At 39.6% G+C, this 16914-nt stretch overlaps 1 protein-coding gene across 1 annotated transcript in view; it reads left to right on the forward strand.

The window, feature by feature from the left end:
- The window catches only part of LOC119726834 (Fanconi anemia group J protein homolog), a 65459-nt gene that overhangs the window by 28767 nt on the left and 19778 nt on the right, over nucleotides 1-16914 (forward strand). The window contains exons 30-31 of the mRNA XM_038198690.1: nucleotides 6326-6407; nucleotides 15035-15289. Of these exons, the coding sequence (XP_038054618.1) occupies nucleotides 6326-6407; nucleotides 15035-15289 (337 nt within the window). The remainder of the gene's footprint in view (nucleotides 1-6325; nucleotides 6408-15034; nucleotides 15290-16914) is intronic.

Raw genomic sequence — 16914 nt, forward strand, 5'->3', positions numbered from 1 at the left:
CATATTCAGTATGGTTTTCTCTGTTGGTCTGTGTGTCGGTTCTTTGAGCATTTCTGTCTTGCCGGGGGGGGGGGGGGGGGGGGGGGTTGCTGTTTAGGGTGATATCAGGTAAAGGAGAAATCCATTGTGTCATTGGGCATGTCTATTGTGTCAATTTGTCATAGCACAATAGTCCAGATTGATGGCTCTTGGATGATTATTCTACAATTATCCAGCATAAGTTGTTCTCAACTTTGCAGCTCAGAATGTGAAATACCATCTGAAGTGCTAGAATTGGTTCTGTATATCATCTCATTTAGTCTAGCAACTTTAAGAGTTGGTTTCCTGAGTGTAAAAGCTTCGCATGACTTTTTGCTCAGCACGTAGCTCTTGTGTGCGGCAGGCTGAAAGCCTAGTAATGAGTAGATAGTGAGGGCCCTTACACATGTACAGTTAGCTGGATTACATTTGCTTAAACATTCAAAGAATCACTGCATAACAGGCAAGTGCCCTGATATCTTGTAGTTCCACTATTTGAGGGAGTATTCTTGTTCTGGGCTTATGAATATTGCAGTTTTCATTGTGCCAATGTTTTCTGGTTTCAGGATACTAAAGTTTGAGTATGAGTGATTGCTATGGGATTGACCAATCAGCTTGTTGATCAACATCTGTTAACAAAAGCTTAAATTTTGTGCTATGAATCCCCAACCAATAAGCGCTTCAAGAATTGTCATAAATTGTTGTCATAAAAATACATGAGCCATGATTCTGCTGCTTGATACACCATATTTGTTTGTCGTTTTTGTTCACAATACTGATCCGTGAGAATTATGAGATAATTTCACAAAGGGGTAGTTGTTTGTTTTGCCCCCATTGTTTAGAATGCAGTTGTATTTCAGTGGGTTGGTTTCCGTGTACGGTTGAGCAAGCAGTCTGGCGCCGGTATGGTTGGGTAGTTTAATGATTGTTTTGTGGGCAAGCTGCCGTGCGTGTAGTGTTTGTCATTAGACCGTGTTGCCAATTCACAGGGTTCTTCTCAACTGCTGTGGCTAGAGGATTATATGAACCTGTCGTAATAGTTGTTTGTTTGTTTGTTTGTTTGTTTCAGAAGTCTGAGTCACGTTTCATGCAATGTTCATGCATTGGTTCCCACACTCTTGCAACTCAATGCATTTGGGACAGTACATTGTCAGTGGGCATTGCAGAAATCAGAGTACTGGTACCGGTAGCTGTAGGGTATAATGTACGGGTATACATTTACTTACACAAATTCTCAGCTTAAAAACTGGTTCATACTTGACACAAAAACAAACATGAAGGTAAATTTCAGACGTAGTTCCACTGGAAATTCATAAAAGTGGAACACATTTCAACTCTGGCGAGTTAAACAACTTTGTTTAAAGATGGTAATGACACTAAACTCCCTGTGAGTATTTCTTCTGGCATGCTGTCATTTTGAAAAAAACAATTGAAGGTCATTTTAAAGATGTGTCAACTTCAAGTGACACATTTTGTCATTGGTTTGTAATTGGCGTTGACACCACGCACACACATGCATGTTTACGTTACATACCTAGCGTGGACATTCCTTTTATTTATTATCATGGGTACTCGCCAACAATTGGCTAAGGTTAATATTGACAGCATCAATGTTGGGGAGTCCAGACTTTCCCCTGTCTCCGTTGTGAAGAGTCTGGGTGCCTGGTTCGATGCAAACTTGACAATGTCTACTCATATCACAAAAACGTGTGGTACGGCTTTTTATTATTTACATAATATTAGACGTATCAGAAAGTATCTGACCAGGGAATGTACTGAAACGTTAATTCACTCTTTTATTTCTAGTCGGTTGGATTATTGTAATAGCCTCCTCTATGGATTGCCTGACGTTCAAATATCACAGCTTCAACGTGTGCAAAATTCCTGCGCCAGACTAGTCTGTAACGCTTACAAATACTGTCATATCACCCCACTGTTTTTTGATTTACATTGGCTTCCGGTGAGATTCAGGATTGAGTTTAAAATTCTGTTAATAACTTATAAAATTCTTTATGGTCTAGCTCCCTTATATTTATGCCATCTAATCCAAAAACGATCTTCATCCAATTACAATCTCAGATCTTCCGATGACAAAACACTCCTCAGTTATTCAGCAAGTCGAACCAAGGTCACCCTTGGTGATCGTGCATTTGAGTGTGCTGCACCTAAGTTATGGAATGCACTGCCATTAAATATCCGAGAAGCAAGTAGCCTGAATGTTTTTAAACAATTACTTAAAACTCATCTTTTTATGAGAGCTTTTTATTGATTTTTTGTACCCTGTATCAGTGTTCATTGTATTGTTGAATTTGCGTATACGTCTGTTTATTTTTAATTTTTGTATGACTGTAATGCGCATTTGAACATATTTTAAATGGAATTTGCGCACTATAAATTAATAAATTATTATTATTTGTTTTCGTGTAGTTAAGAAAACCTGTGAAAAAAACTCATTTTACTCACACAGTGAAAACTCTTTCAACTATTTTTTTCCTATGATTCCCTTGAGTGTTTCTCTTCATTTTGCAACGGACAAACCTAACACAAAAATGCCTCTAAACCTGTTTTCCAGAGAGGGGGAAACCTTGTGTGGACGTGGGTCCACACAAGGTATCTGAAAACTGGTTTATGTGGACCTCTATTGTTCGGAAGTCCACACAGTAAATGTAATGCTTGTACAACTATTATTCATTGAGAATCATATCCCTCATGCTGATTTTGGGGTTGTCACGAGAGGGCACAATTTAAAATATGGCATGGCAACTTTTGAACTTTTGTGTTTTCTAAAAAAATACAGCACTCACAGAGTTAAACCGTTATTGGGTTAGTTGTTAAGCACCCGCCATTAAATTTTGAGCACTTTCGTCGCTTCAAAGGAAAAATTTTTTACACATGACAAATGGTTCATTTTACCTTTAAGTTTGAACTGTTCTGCAAAGTTCTATTGACTACATGTACTTTGACTGGACACACATTAATTTTGGAAAATAATGTTTGTGGGTAAAGTTTAACGGAAGAAGTACAGTCTGGCTTTCAGCAGCAACAGGCTACCAACAAAATAGGACGTGGGTCCACACAAGGTATCTGAAAACTGGTTTATGTGGACCTCTATTGTTCGGAAGTCCACACAGTAAATGTAATGCTTGTACAACTATTATTCATTGAGAATCATATCCCTCATGCTGATTTTGGGGTTGTCACGAGAGGGCACAATTTAAAATATGGCATGGCAACTTTTGAACTTTTGTGTTTTCTAAAAAAATACAGCACTCACAGAGTTAAACCGTTATTGGGTTAGTTGTTAAGCACCCGCCATTAAATTTTGAGCACTTTCGTCGCTTCAAAGGAAAAATTTTTTACACATGACAAATGGTTCATTTTACCTTTAAGTTTGAACTGTTCTGCAAAGTTCTATTGACTACATGTACTTTGACTGGACACACATTAATTTTGGAAAATAATGTTTGTGGGTAAAGTTTAACGGAAGAAGTACAGTCTGGCTTTCAGCAGCAACAGGCTACCAACAAAATAGACTCTCTTGATGCTCAGCACCTCAATGAAATGACCCCAAGAGTTTGCACTTTGTATTTAGTGAATTGTTAATTACTGCAAGACATGCCCCAAAATGGTAACAACTTCTACCTTTCAGAACAACTTGAAGTATTAATGAAAACAGGCCGACCATGTTTAGTTTCTCCCTGTCTAAGACCTTTGAGGTGGCCAGATCAACAAGCTGTAGCAAAAGCTACATTTACTCTTTTTCATTTGTCGGGGTGCCAGTAAAAAAGTACCAGTTTGATATTTCATACTTGAGAGCAATTACTGAAAGTGCCCACACCGTACGTGTTTTTCGGTAACTCACTGATGGACAAACACAAAAGGCGATTTTCAAAGGCTGTTTCCTGTTTTCAGGCCGGCCACACACAGACAGACCTTGGATAAGTGAATTATGAAATTAGTTTGGAGCCCGAGCGCTTTTGTTGTGAGATGCAGTTGAGCGGAACTTTGAGACAGTGCTAGGAACCCATACTTGCTGATATCTAGGGAATACGTTTTGTCTTTTTGGATGATGATGGGTAAATATTATTAGTGGAAGACATTACGTACATAAGTCCCCATAGCTTTTACTGCCTACTGATGTGTTTGTGCTTTTTGTTATAATTTAAAAAAAATTATGATAAAAATTCTTACAATACGAATATAAAACAAAGATATATACATGTATACCGGTACACAAAATTACAAATGCTAAAAGAACATAAAACAAATTAAAAATTACGCACACAGAAAAAGAGGGTTAAAACAGAATACATAAATAAAAACAAGGACATAGGACAATATAAACATGAATATAAACAAACTGGGTTTTCAATATTTTCCTTGTCATTTTCTGTTTTCTTTGGCATTCTGGGGATTTCTTATTACCTGGACGTTTCAAATTTTGTTAGTTTAGTAAATAGTAAAAAGCACTCAATTTTGACAGTTAGGATGACTGTGTAGCTTCAACAGGAAAGCAAGGTATTCAATATGTGTGGCTGCAGCATAATATTCACAAATGCTTGCCCTGTTTACACATTTGAATGCCAAGCAAACTTTACATAGATTTACAATGTAACTGCCATTTGTTTGTATTTTTAAATTGGAACCATATTTTATTACATGGCACAGCTGTGCATTTGCACACTGTTAAAATGAAATTGATAAAATGAAATTGAACAATCAATTTTACACAAATGAATTATTGTACAATTGTTGTGCCATTATTCTTTTCTTCTGCGTGTATTGGGCAATTTGGAATGTTACTTTTTTCAGGTTTGAGTATTGCTTGAGGGGGTTTTGGTGATAGTAACCCAAATCAGACACTATGAGACAAAATGGTTCGTCAATCGTCAATCAAGTAATTGCTGCTGGCTGTTTCAATGATTCGTGCTGATTTGCTAGAATTTTGCAGGCAGTGTTTTCACTGTCATGTAGCAGCATAGCTAAGGGCACCCCTTTGTGCCACCAACTTCCCTTGTGCCAACCCCTTGTGCCATCTCCTCCTCCCCCCTTGTGCCTTCTCCCCCCCCCCCACCTTTCAGAACTATTGTTGTTTAAAACCCTTTGAGTGCCCTCCAGAAAAATGTCCCCTCCCCCAAATGTGTATGGTGCATCCTACCATAATTGGCAAAGTTGTGATGCCTGGATGATGGTGGTTTTCAATTCAATTCAAAACTGTTGTATGATCTGTGATGGATTCTGAAATCTGTGCTTTTTCCATGCAAGATTAAGAAACTTGCTGCATTCCTTTCAACTTCTGAATACACGTGATATGTAAAACAAAGAGGTCTTGCTCTTTGGAAAACTGCCATCAAGTGATTTATACCCAAGAAATCCAACAGAACAGAACTGACCTTAACCATATTGGCAGGCCTTAATCTTGCTCATCAAGTATTGCCTGGGTTTTTACAATTGGGATTTACAAAAAAAAGGTCTCATGGTATCAAATATTGGGGGAGGGGATGGATAATTTGACTGGGCATTTCAAGGTTCAGTGACCACCAATGGGGAAGTTGTGTTTGCAGATCTCCTGGCTCTGACAGACTGATGAGCTTTAGGACGATCAAATGCATGCAAGAGGTGGGTCATCAATTATAGTCCTAACAGATTTTATATTTGTTGATGGTCGGCAAAGCCCTTGAGATATGTAGAGATTGTTGCGGGTAGGTTTGGAAGAGGGGATGGCCTTGATATGTCGAACCTTCAATAAGGGCTGATCAGGGTACCAGCAGGAATAGCCCCGGTAATCACTAGCCTGTGCAATTATGAGGCTTAAGCAAGTTGCCCAACATACTTGCAAATTAGCATTAAGAGCACAAAAAGGGGTACTTGGATATTTGTGAGTAAATTTCAGTGACAATTGCATTAATAATGCCCTGTGGACATGTGAATGTTTAACATATATAACTGGTAATGATGCTACATGTGTTAGTGGTGTGTTTTTGACAGAAATGTCATTTGAAAGCTTACTTCATGTACATCATGACATGACATAAAGTCAGTGTTTCAATCAAGTTGGTAATAAAAGTTCAGATGAAACATATGCTTTAAAAGCTTTATCCTGGGGTAGACATAGAAGAAAGCATGAAGTAAATGTCCACGTCTCTTGACAAGTTTTGAGTCTTTTCCTAAATAGATAAACATTTTCTGCGGATAGAACATTGGTTATTTTCTGCAGGGAAATTACCAAACACATTGAAAAAAATGAGCATCAAAGTTTCATGATTTTTGTTTGTTTTTTCCTTCTTTCTTGGTTTTTTAATTTCAGAAGCAGAACTGTGACGAGGCACTTTGCAGATTTGGCCTCTTCTGTGCAACTTGCAACTGTTGTTTTACAGAAAATCTTGATGGTAGGTAGCACCCTTGGATAGATTTGGGTTATGAAATGTGGGGAATTGAACCATGTAAGTCAGGTAACAAGACCATGTCTTTCAGCTGTGCAGACAGTGCCTGCACAAAGAGGCTAGGGACTTATCCGGTGGCACCAGGCTCACACGAGTCACGCTCGGGTAGTATGCGTGCACTCTGGGCTCCTTCCATCAATAGGAATACCAAAATGTGTGCACCTCGTCTTAAAGAATGCATGAAGTAGGTGCATGAGCGTGGCACCAGACTCATGCGAGTCGCGTTCAGGTAGTACGCACGCACTCCGGGCTCCTTCGACCAATAGGGTTACCAAAATGCACGCATGCCTCGTCTTAAAGAAAGAGTGCAGCATGTGCATGAGCGTGGCACCACCGCAGTAACAGCTTCTAATTCTGGTCACCGCATTGCAATGCATCGAACTATCATCTCTATCTAGTTGAAATCAAATTAGGTCCACAGTAAGAACCAATCAAATTAGGTTTTGCCCTTCACCGACGTATAAACACTGTATACTCAGGTGGGACTCGAACCCACGACCTCCTGCTTTCTAGTGCAGATGTCTTACCACTAGACCACCGAGCTAATGGGATCGGTTGGCCGGTTCGAATCTAATGTACATAACAGCGGGTACCGCATTGACTATTCATCAGATGGAATTTGTGCGTCGGGGTGATGTCAATCAAATTAGGATATCTGTTGATTTTTGATTCTCTACCTGGGTATAGCCTCTCAACCATGGTCAGGCCGACAACCATGGTTGGTTCCCACAATCTCTGGGTTGGATCTTTGCACCTGCAACAAGGAGATTGAAAGGTTTTTATGGGTTTGTGTGCATTCACGTGAAAATGAGACGTGAAAGGTTCACACCTTTAGTGCGCCCAAGCATACTCACACTGGAGGTCATGTTAATGGTGTTCATACAGTGCCACCTATTCCTGCTTGAAGTCAATAAAGATATAGTCTCAGAAAGACTGCTCTTCCTTAACTAAGGTCAAATAGGCCCAAATTGCCTACGCCAGCCAAATCACGATTTGCATGCCCTGAAGTTTTCTGGTATTAGAGCATTTTGTGGGCCATAAGCTTGAGGTTTGTTTAGAAAAAAGGGGTGAAAGCAGTGAACAGGACTGCGAGCTTGTATTGTTGTGAAATTTGGATGAAATTGGGCCGTAAAATAACTCTTTTTGGCAATGGAGCAGACATCCTTTTTCAAAATGCAATGGGCTTCAGGACTACTTTAAGGGGTGATCATCTTTGGATGGAAATTTCTCTCAAAAGTCATTGGATCACCCCCCATAATATTGCACAGGAAGTGAAAGGTGATGAAATAAGCTTTAATTTGGATGTGTGTCTCAAACATCTGGGTGAGTTGTGAGTATTTTCCTGAATTTGGGAAGTGGGCGTATTTTTCACTGGGGTCTATGGCAGTTTGTTTATTAGTCTGCAATCTTAAGGGCACTATTGGCCTGTAATTTCCTTGAGTTTTCATTAGCTGATGACCTGAGATCAACAACGTGCTCATGATACATGTACACAGAATCTTCAGCTATTGATTATGGCATATGAGCTGTCCATAATGCTTTGCTACATGTGTATTTCCTTCACAAGATTTTGTGAATGAGATTAATGGTCACCAGCCCTATTGAATATGGCAATGAGTACGAGCGAAATGATGATCCTTTGGAAATGTTGAGGTTGCTTTTGATCTGAGCAACTGGGATATAACATTTTGATGGTCCTGATTTGCATCTGTGTATGTGGACCAGGAAAGGCAAGATTCTCTAGACTTTGAACAGGCCTCGCAACGAAACCTTTAAAACCTATATTTCAACTTGGGAGCCTATTGTTTATTTGAAGTAACTTATGTAACTTATAAAAACAATAACATTAAGAACAATTTTTAAAGAAAGTGTTAAAAGTAAATTTGACCCACAGTTAAGTTTATTATGCCAAAACAACCACATTGTCAATATACCTTGATGATATATATTTGTACAAGTGTTTCAGATTTGAGCAGTTTGCGTGACATCTAGACAATTAGACTTGCATGTTGGAAACTCAGCATGATCATATATAGAAGTCAGCTGACAACACAATTTGCCATATTTCTGCTACCGCATGCTGAAAATTGCAAGCTTATTTTGGCCTTAAAAACACCTGCGTTATGATGTTTTACTATACCTTATAAATATTCATCAGGCAATCGCAGCATTTCATTGGTCCATTCCAGCAACCCAACCATGTGAAAGTTTTTACTATTTTCCCACATCTTCGTACGCGCGTGTGATGCGCAAAAACCAGGGAGGTACTATCACACACCTGTGTTGCAGCCTTAGATTTGTTGCAGTACTGTGTTATCTCTTTACCAACGACATATGCGCTTTACGTGCGTACCATGGAGAACACCAGTGAGGACAGCTGTGCCAGTCTATTAAAATGGTATACATCAAAATGGCGACTGTTGGTGCTTGCTTTGCGATTTGACCAAGGAGGAGTTGGGTGACATTTTACACGATAACAATAAATCCAGTGTCTTGTGTGAATGTTAAAGTTTTTAAATAACACAAAATTAACTTTCTATTCTGTTTGTCTCCTTAAATTAAAATAATGTTTCGCTTTATCCAAATACTGCACGATCAAAAACATGGTGGAATGGACCAATGAAATACCGCAGCTGCCTGATGAATATTTATGAGGTATAGTAAACCAAATACAACACGCTTTTGCGGGGAAATATTGAAAACAAATGACCCCTCGGTGTTGGATGATTGGGACTATCTCCCTCGGCAAGTCCCAATCATCCAACACCTCGAGGTGATCAGTTTCACTATTTCCCCACAAACCATGTTGTACTTGTTTGAAAACCTATTCAAAAACCTATATTGATGAAGAGGTGGCACTGTGAGACCTGATATAGATCTCTCTCATAGGACGCCATCTTCGTAGGAAAATTACAATTGCGTATTCAATGCCATCAGGTGTGTGTGCAAAACGTTCTAAACTCGTGCGCGTGTTGATCAAAGTTTCTTCGAAATACAGCGCAGCCGATGCGCGTCATGAAAATTTGATGCCCAAAATGCCGATGCATGTGGCAATCTGTAGTAAGTGCATCATTTGAGAGAGACCTATAGTCATTGCTGTATGTAAAGAGTTCAACCAAGCAGTAGCCAGTCATCAATACATTCAAATGTAGGCTAAAGCACAGATCAAGCAGTGCAATGACACAAGGAATACAGTCTTCACTGCTTTCTGCAATTCTCCTCCGTGGGTTTTGCCAGAGAGCCCAAGACTAAACTAAGTTTCCACATTTCACAGGGAGTTTTTAAAACCTCAGCTGGTCATTGTCTTCAGCTTCAGGAGGTTTTTTTAAACCAGAGACAAAGCTTGATAAATAGACCTGATAATTAAATCTCACCAACACTGCCAACCAACCTGGAACCAGCACAATCTCCCACCACCACTTTGGGAATTCCAAAATATTGTGATATCCATGGCTCATGAATAGTCATTGAGGTCGTGCACTATCGTTCTTTTTGTGGTTTTGAACCACCATTTAATATACTTTTTGGAGAGGATCAAGTGGAAATGATACACCACATTTCTGAGAGATGCATAAATTAATAACCCCAGCAGTGCAAATAGCGTGCCTGCAATGATTTATCGGTCAGGCAATATGGTCGTTAAAAACACAGGCAAGTGCATGCACACAAATTAGCACAAAATTATGCAGATTTCCATTTTTTTATGTTATTGACCTTCAGAAGGCACATCTGCAACCAATATTTATCACTCTGTTTGAGTGAATATGCAGATGATAATATTAGACACTACACAGTGTTCTTATGCAGGAGTTCTTGTGTGTAAGTTTAAAGCATGAGCACATTTTGTTGTAGATAAATCAAGTGGGTTTTTCAATTGTAAAGTTGTAATGGTGATGATGTGACCATTTTTGTTTATTTGAAAATCATAACAAGTTCAGCATTTTTGTTTGAATGCAACACATCTTCATCCTGGAAAATAAGACACAAATTAAAGTTTTTTAGATACATTTAACAGGATATATTTTGAAATACAGTAAACTTCCTGAATTAAGATTTTTGTGTCGCCTAAACAAAGTTTTGGGAGACACTAACCAGTCCTAAGTTCTGTATGACCGAAGACCCAAAGTTTTGGTTCAGTTTTTGAAGAAAAATGTATAACTTCTACATGCTTTCATGGATTTTGATGAAACTTACATGCCGTGACCCTTGGGTGGGAAGACACAATTCTTTGTCGGATTACTGAATTCAAAGGTCACGTAGGGGTCATTAGAGGTCATTGTTCAAATATGCTTCAAGCGTTTCTTTGTCTACAGAATTTGATGGATTTCAATTAAACTTAGATAGAGTGATCCTTGGGTGGGGGTTCATCACAAGTCTTCCAAAAATGGAGATCAAATGTCATCTAGGGGTCATTTGAGGACGTTTAAAAATGCACAATACTTGACCTTTTTTTTTTCAGAACAAAACATATAGGGATCGACTGCAGAAAAAAGTTTAGCAAACAAAATTATTTGCTTCAAAGCTCAGCAAAGCTTTCATGCATCAGAAACTGCCAATTTCCTTCTAATGCCCAATTAATTTGGCATTAGAAGGCAACAGAATCTGTATCGGTTCAAAACTATGCCTTCTGGAGACATCTCCATAGAATTCCATAGGCAAAGAGTTTAACTTTTTACACTGGCCTGTATGTTATTCCCTTCTTGAGTACTTTTTGAGACTTTAGCAGCTCTCTGGTCATTAAAATAGTGTTGCTACTTACCAATCCACCCCCGCCCTCCTCAAATGCCCAAATCAGTACAGCTGCACGTCAACTTAACCACAAGCAACAAGAGCGTTATGCTCATTTTATGGTTCAGTGATGTCTTCCACATTGTTCTATTTCTTAGCTGCTGGATACCAGCTCATCAAATCATCCTGTCTCTCTATTAGCCTGTTAGTTAGTTAGTTAGTTAGATGGTAACAAACGTTGACATTGTCTATTGCTCCTACCTATTTTGACCGATTTCAACCAAACTTTGTCAAATGTATCAGTAGCTCAGCCCCAACATGTCACATGACCAAACATGTCACATGGCTGCTGTCATAGCTCATGCATGAACACAATTCGGTTGGCCGCAGCTTCCGAGTATGCTTTAAGCCACCTGCAGGTTGACCATGCGACGACACAGAACATTTTGCTACTGACTTTTCAGGATCAAGCTGCTGCTGAGCTACGACCGTTGGAAACATATCCGTTGCCGATTTTTTTTTTCACTGACATCAGTTGGCACAAAACAAACAAAAAAAGTAGAAAACAACACAAAAAGTAGAAAAGTTTTAACTTCTGCACCTCAAAGGAAACTTTTCGCAACAGGTAGGAATCAATCGCAGTTGACCTGTGTGGAGTTATGATGTCCTGCACTCGTCCAGATCATCTCATTTTATTTAGCTTGCGGAACAGTTTTATAACAGACGTGGACAGATGTGGAAGAAGATCATTTGTGTTATGGGAGGAGAAAACCCACTGTGCCATTGGTTCGTCGCGGCACAAGCAACTTGCAGGCTGACCTGAGGCCTGCTGTATAGTGTTTACATTCCTCAGTGTGGATGTAAACATAAGTGTTTAAAGTTTGTAACTATTTCCAGTGACTTCCAGATGTGAAATATTGGGTTAAAAATTGCTTCTACTTATATAGGATCTCTTTAATTTTTTGTTTGTAACGTTATTTTGACAAATCAAAATTATAAATTTGTTCCCAAAACAATGCCATTATTGACATTGTATTCAAAACTATTCTAGATACAGAAGTGTCACCTCCGAAACAAACCTATCTTGCTTCTCCACTTTCTTAGGGTGTCCTTTTTTTATTTCTATGATTCTCCTTTTTATTGCCTCTGAAGTAGGGTTGGTCGGTAAACAAAAAATATACATCTGAAGACAACAATTTGCAGTTGCACCCATTTAGATGGCTAAATCAAATGATGCAAAGTGTGTATTGTCTCTCTTTTATTGTAAAGAGTTTATCATGAGTTGATATCACTCAGCAAAATATTAAGTCAGTTGTTGGCAAGATGTGTTGACTAGCTCACTAACATTGTGGTTTGGGGTCCTGAGCTCAAAATGGGGTTGGTTCGAAATGAGAACCAAAGAATTACAAATGAGTGCCCTTATGGTAAAATCCTTGATGTACGTGTATACATCAAAGATGCATGTTTGTATTTTGGCCCCAAATGGAGCTTTTGGTGACAGTTGACTGTACTTTTGCCCACGTTTGGCCGATAATACTCGCCAAAAATCTCTTTAGATCCCTTGCGTCCCTGCTTGCTTGCATAATAATGAAGGCACTTTTGCCCCGCTCCTCTGCATATTGTGCTATGCCCTACCCCCCTCATAAACATTTATATATTCACACTCATTAATTTTCATGGACTTTGGGCAGAGGAGCGATGGATCACATACATGATCTCACTGACAGTGTGTGATTCCCACCCGCACATAAGCGCTGAAATATGCCAGAGAAACAACAGCAGATATCCCAACTGCCTCCCGCCGTAACGCTCACACCATCTTTTGGGGGATCCACAGGAAAGAGGAAAAATTGATATCCCATGCATCTAGCTTAGCCACCATCTGTTGGCTGTGCTTGCCATAGTCATTCCACTTTTTTTATGAGGGTTTTGGGGAAGGTTGAAGCCGACTAAAATACCACCGCTCGGATGGTTTGTCACAGGCCGGCAGACGCCAACGTGTCTGGCTCTGGACGCTAGCATGCTAATTCTAGCCGGACCTTTGGTTGTAGACCATACACCAACGTGTCTGTTCTGGATGCTAGCATGCTAATTCTAGCCTGACCTTTGGTTGTATACAATACGGCATTCTGCATCCAGTTGATCCATTATGCAACGAACTGCCCATCACCACTTGTGCACAGGCACACACAAAATTGTTTCATTCTCTTATAGAGCAATACACAAAACATATTGTTGCAAAAATTTTACAAATTTAAATGTACTGCATAAGGGCTGAGCCGAATATATTGAATATTTAATAAGTTACCGAATATCCAAATTGCATTTTATTACATGGAATATTCAGAAAATGTGAGCGGTTCTCGAGAAGATGATGAAAAATATCTGATGTAACTTTAGTGGTATGCATTTAAGTTGAGGGGTTTTATTCCTAGTTAAATGCCAAATTTTAACAGTCAAATTTACAGGTATGATTTTAAAACTTCAGTTTTTATTTAAATCATTATAACTGTCAAATAATTATCCATTAGTCAGCTACGTCAAATAAATATATCAATACACACATTATACTCTTCTTTTTTCACCTTAATGTTAATGTTCAAATATTCATATATTCGATCAATTCCAAGTGAAAATAATGAAATATTAAATTGTACAGAACTACTACATGAAGGCCTAACCACATAAAGAAAGCAGTATGCAGGCATCATTTTCTTATTGTAACTTCCTTCCCCACACCTAAACACCTCCACCCCACCCACTCACCCCTGCTCTTACTTTGGATAAATTGAGCTATTATATTTTCTTTTTGTGTGTGTGTGGTTTCTGTTTTTCATATTTTTTTGTTTTCAAATCCAATTTGTACCTGTCTTGCATTGGGCATTGAAGGTAAACCATTGTTGTTCCAACTGAAACATGAAGAAAAGAGATTGGAAATAAGATGCACAAGATCCTGAATCTCAGACAATACAAATGTAAGGGGAAAAACCTGAAATGAAATCCCAGAATAACTGTGCATCAAAACAGCGCATTTAAAGGGTTTGTACTTTTTCCTCCCTTTTTCAGTACTATTAAATACATTTGAGTTCCAAAAATACCTCGAAATCCTCATATTTTTTGTTTCTCACCATGAAAAACTGGGGGGGGGGGGGGGGGTAATCCAATAGCTCATCCCCCTGGTCAAAATGTTGGGGGGATATATACCCTCCATCCCCCCAGGATTTACGCCCTTGCGTGGCATGCTTGCACAAGTTTGCAAGCACGTATGGCAAGAAGTACGTGTGACGAATTCTCGCACGAATGTGCACACACCCGAAGCGTACCTGTATGAACCTGTAGCATCTGTGTGAGAGAGAGACACACAAAACTGAGTGTGCAGGATGCTCAGGGGGCCTTCAACAGTTGCGCTTTGCATTTCTTACCATTAGGGGCATAACTAAGCACAAATAGTTATGGTTAAACACCATGCACTTTCAATTCTTTTCTTCTACAAAGTTGCTCTTGCATTAGTTAAAATGTGCTGTCCATTGTTATCTTAAAATATGACAACCCTTCTCCAGCCAAATGAACCATGCAAATTGTTTCATAGACTCAAGCATAATTTCTAGGGTTATTAAAAGTCCCAAAACGGGGCTTCAAAACATGTTTGTGTTGTTCTACAGTACCAATTCTCCTAAATTGTAACTGATGCCTAATATGAAAGATTGGTCAGCATAGAACTCTATTCTAAGTCTAGACTCAAGTATTTCATTCAGTTTTGTTTCGAAGGTCAATGCATTCCGAAAAGAAATTTTGAAAATACAAGTCCTTTTCCTTGCATTTTCCATTTTTTTTTATATCACCAGAAGTAAGCCGTGTCTCTGACGGCAAAACCATCAAAGGCTTTTCCTACCTTGGCAGCCAGGCCAAGCTGACCAACTCAAGAACAAGAAAACTGAGTCATGCTGTGGGGAAGTTCTGTCAGTGCCCGGAGAGAGTCAATACTGCAGAGGGGAGGGAAAAACACCCACAGGTTGATGGCAGGTTCTACCGCATCTCAGCCGTCTCTGGCCTGAAAAACATCTCAACCGAGATAGAAAACTCACTGCGTTCACAACGAGGTAAAAAGATCTGGACTGAGTCCTGATAAGGCATAATAATTCCTGAGAGTACAAATTTGCTCAGCTATGTTTTGGCTGAGTAAATTGCTAAGCCAAAAAGACACCAGCCAAAACTTGATGTGAAGTATATTCTTCATGACTTGTATCAAACTGATTTTGCTGATTCATATTTTCTGCTTTGCTGATTCAATAATTGGCCCACCTTGGGAAACAAAAATATCATTGCAGAGGAGTCCATAGTCTTATTATTAACTGTTTATTGTATGATTTGCATAAAAAGGTTGACAATTCTTAACATCTGTCAAGATACAAAACAGTAAACGTGAAGGTTGAAACACTACGTGAACCAATCAAAGGTGCTCTGAAACTTGAATGGTAGTTTGTCAGGAAATTATAAAGAACATTTAATACGTAGTCCCTTGCATGCACTTTGTTGGCTCAGTCAAGAAATATCAATAATAGATCCGAATCATCAATACATAACAATTGCAGACCTGGACCAGTCATTTGATCCCTCCCCCCCCCCCCTTCTTTCTGTCCCACAAGTAGTTGCAAACCTTCAGAGACATTTTGATTGCGCCAACACCTCGGCTTGACGCCGTCTGATGTCAGCGCACTCCATTATAAAAAAACCTTTAGCTTCTTGAAAATTGCAGTGACCGGTAATCATACTGTGTCAGAGGTGGGAACCACCTGGTTCCCATTTAGAAGTGCGGGCTGCTCCTGAATCATCTCCATCACACTCCCCTTCCAGCCTCCGATTGCTATCATCCTTCCCTCTGCTACCCCCTCATCCTTCGCCCTGTTTCCCACATGACGCATCGTCCTGTCCCTAATATCAGCGGGATGATGCTCCCTGCTCTCGACACCTCGGCTGCGTGGCTGCCACTTTTGTTGGCACGCTTCGTCGCGCCGGATCCCATTTGGCATTCGAGCGTCGTGCCACCGGCCGCATTTTGCACAGCCCCTTGTGCTGCACTAACACCTCCCCAGTGAGAGCCATGTCGACACCTGAACCAACTGGGGGATAAAGCTACGATGCCAAGGCCAGGATTTCCAAAAACATGCCTTTCTTGAGAACAGCGTTCATATTTGACCTTGACTATAAGAATCTTTCCGCATGTTTTGATTTTAGTGCAAAAGTTTGTATGGAACAGAAATTATCAGTAGTAAAATCGCACCCGGTGTGGACTGAACCTGTTGCATACCAAAAAAACAGGGAACCAGTCCAAATCTCATGTGATGTACATGTCTATGGTGCTTGTGACTGAGTAACAGTGGATCTTGCTTTGCAACACCATCAAATCTATTGTGTAAAGGAGCCACAGCATTAAGACTTGCTACATATAGTTTCACCCAATGATTGATGATCCAAGTCAACATTACGTTGTGAGGCCAGTGTTACCTTACCAATTTGATGGCCACATTTTTCGAAATGTAGTTTCTTTACTGCATGGGACTCTTGGCCTTAATGTGTGTGTGGTCACAAATTGGCTAGTGGCCACATTTAGTAGGTGGCCTCCATGTATATAGTTTTCATGATGGCCTTTAAATTTGATACTCATGTTTTGCAGATGTTTTTTACCCTGGTGGCAGGATGCATCCCTCTGTGGGGCCACACTATA

Source organism: Patiria miniata, unplaced genomic scaffold, assembly GCF_015706575.1.
Source record: "Patiria miniata isolate m_02_andy unplaced genomic scaffold, ASM1570657v1 HiC_scaffold_2, whole genome shotgun sequence".
NCBI lineage: Eukaryota > Metazoa > Echinodermata > Asteroidea > Valvatida > Asterinidae > Patiria > Patiria miniata.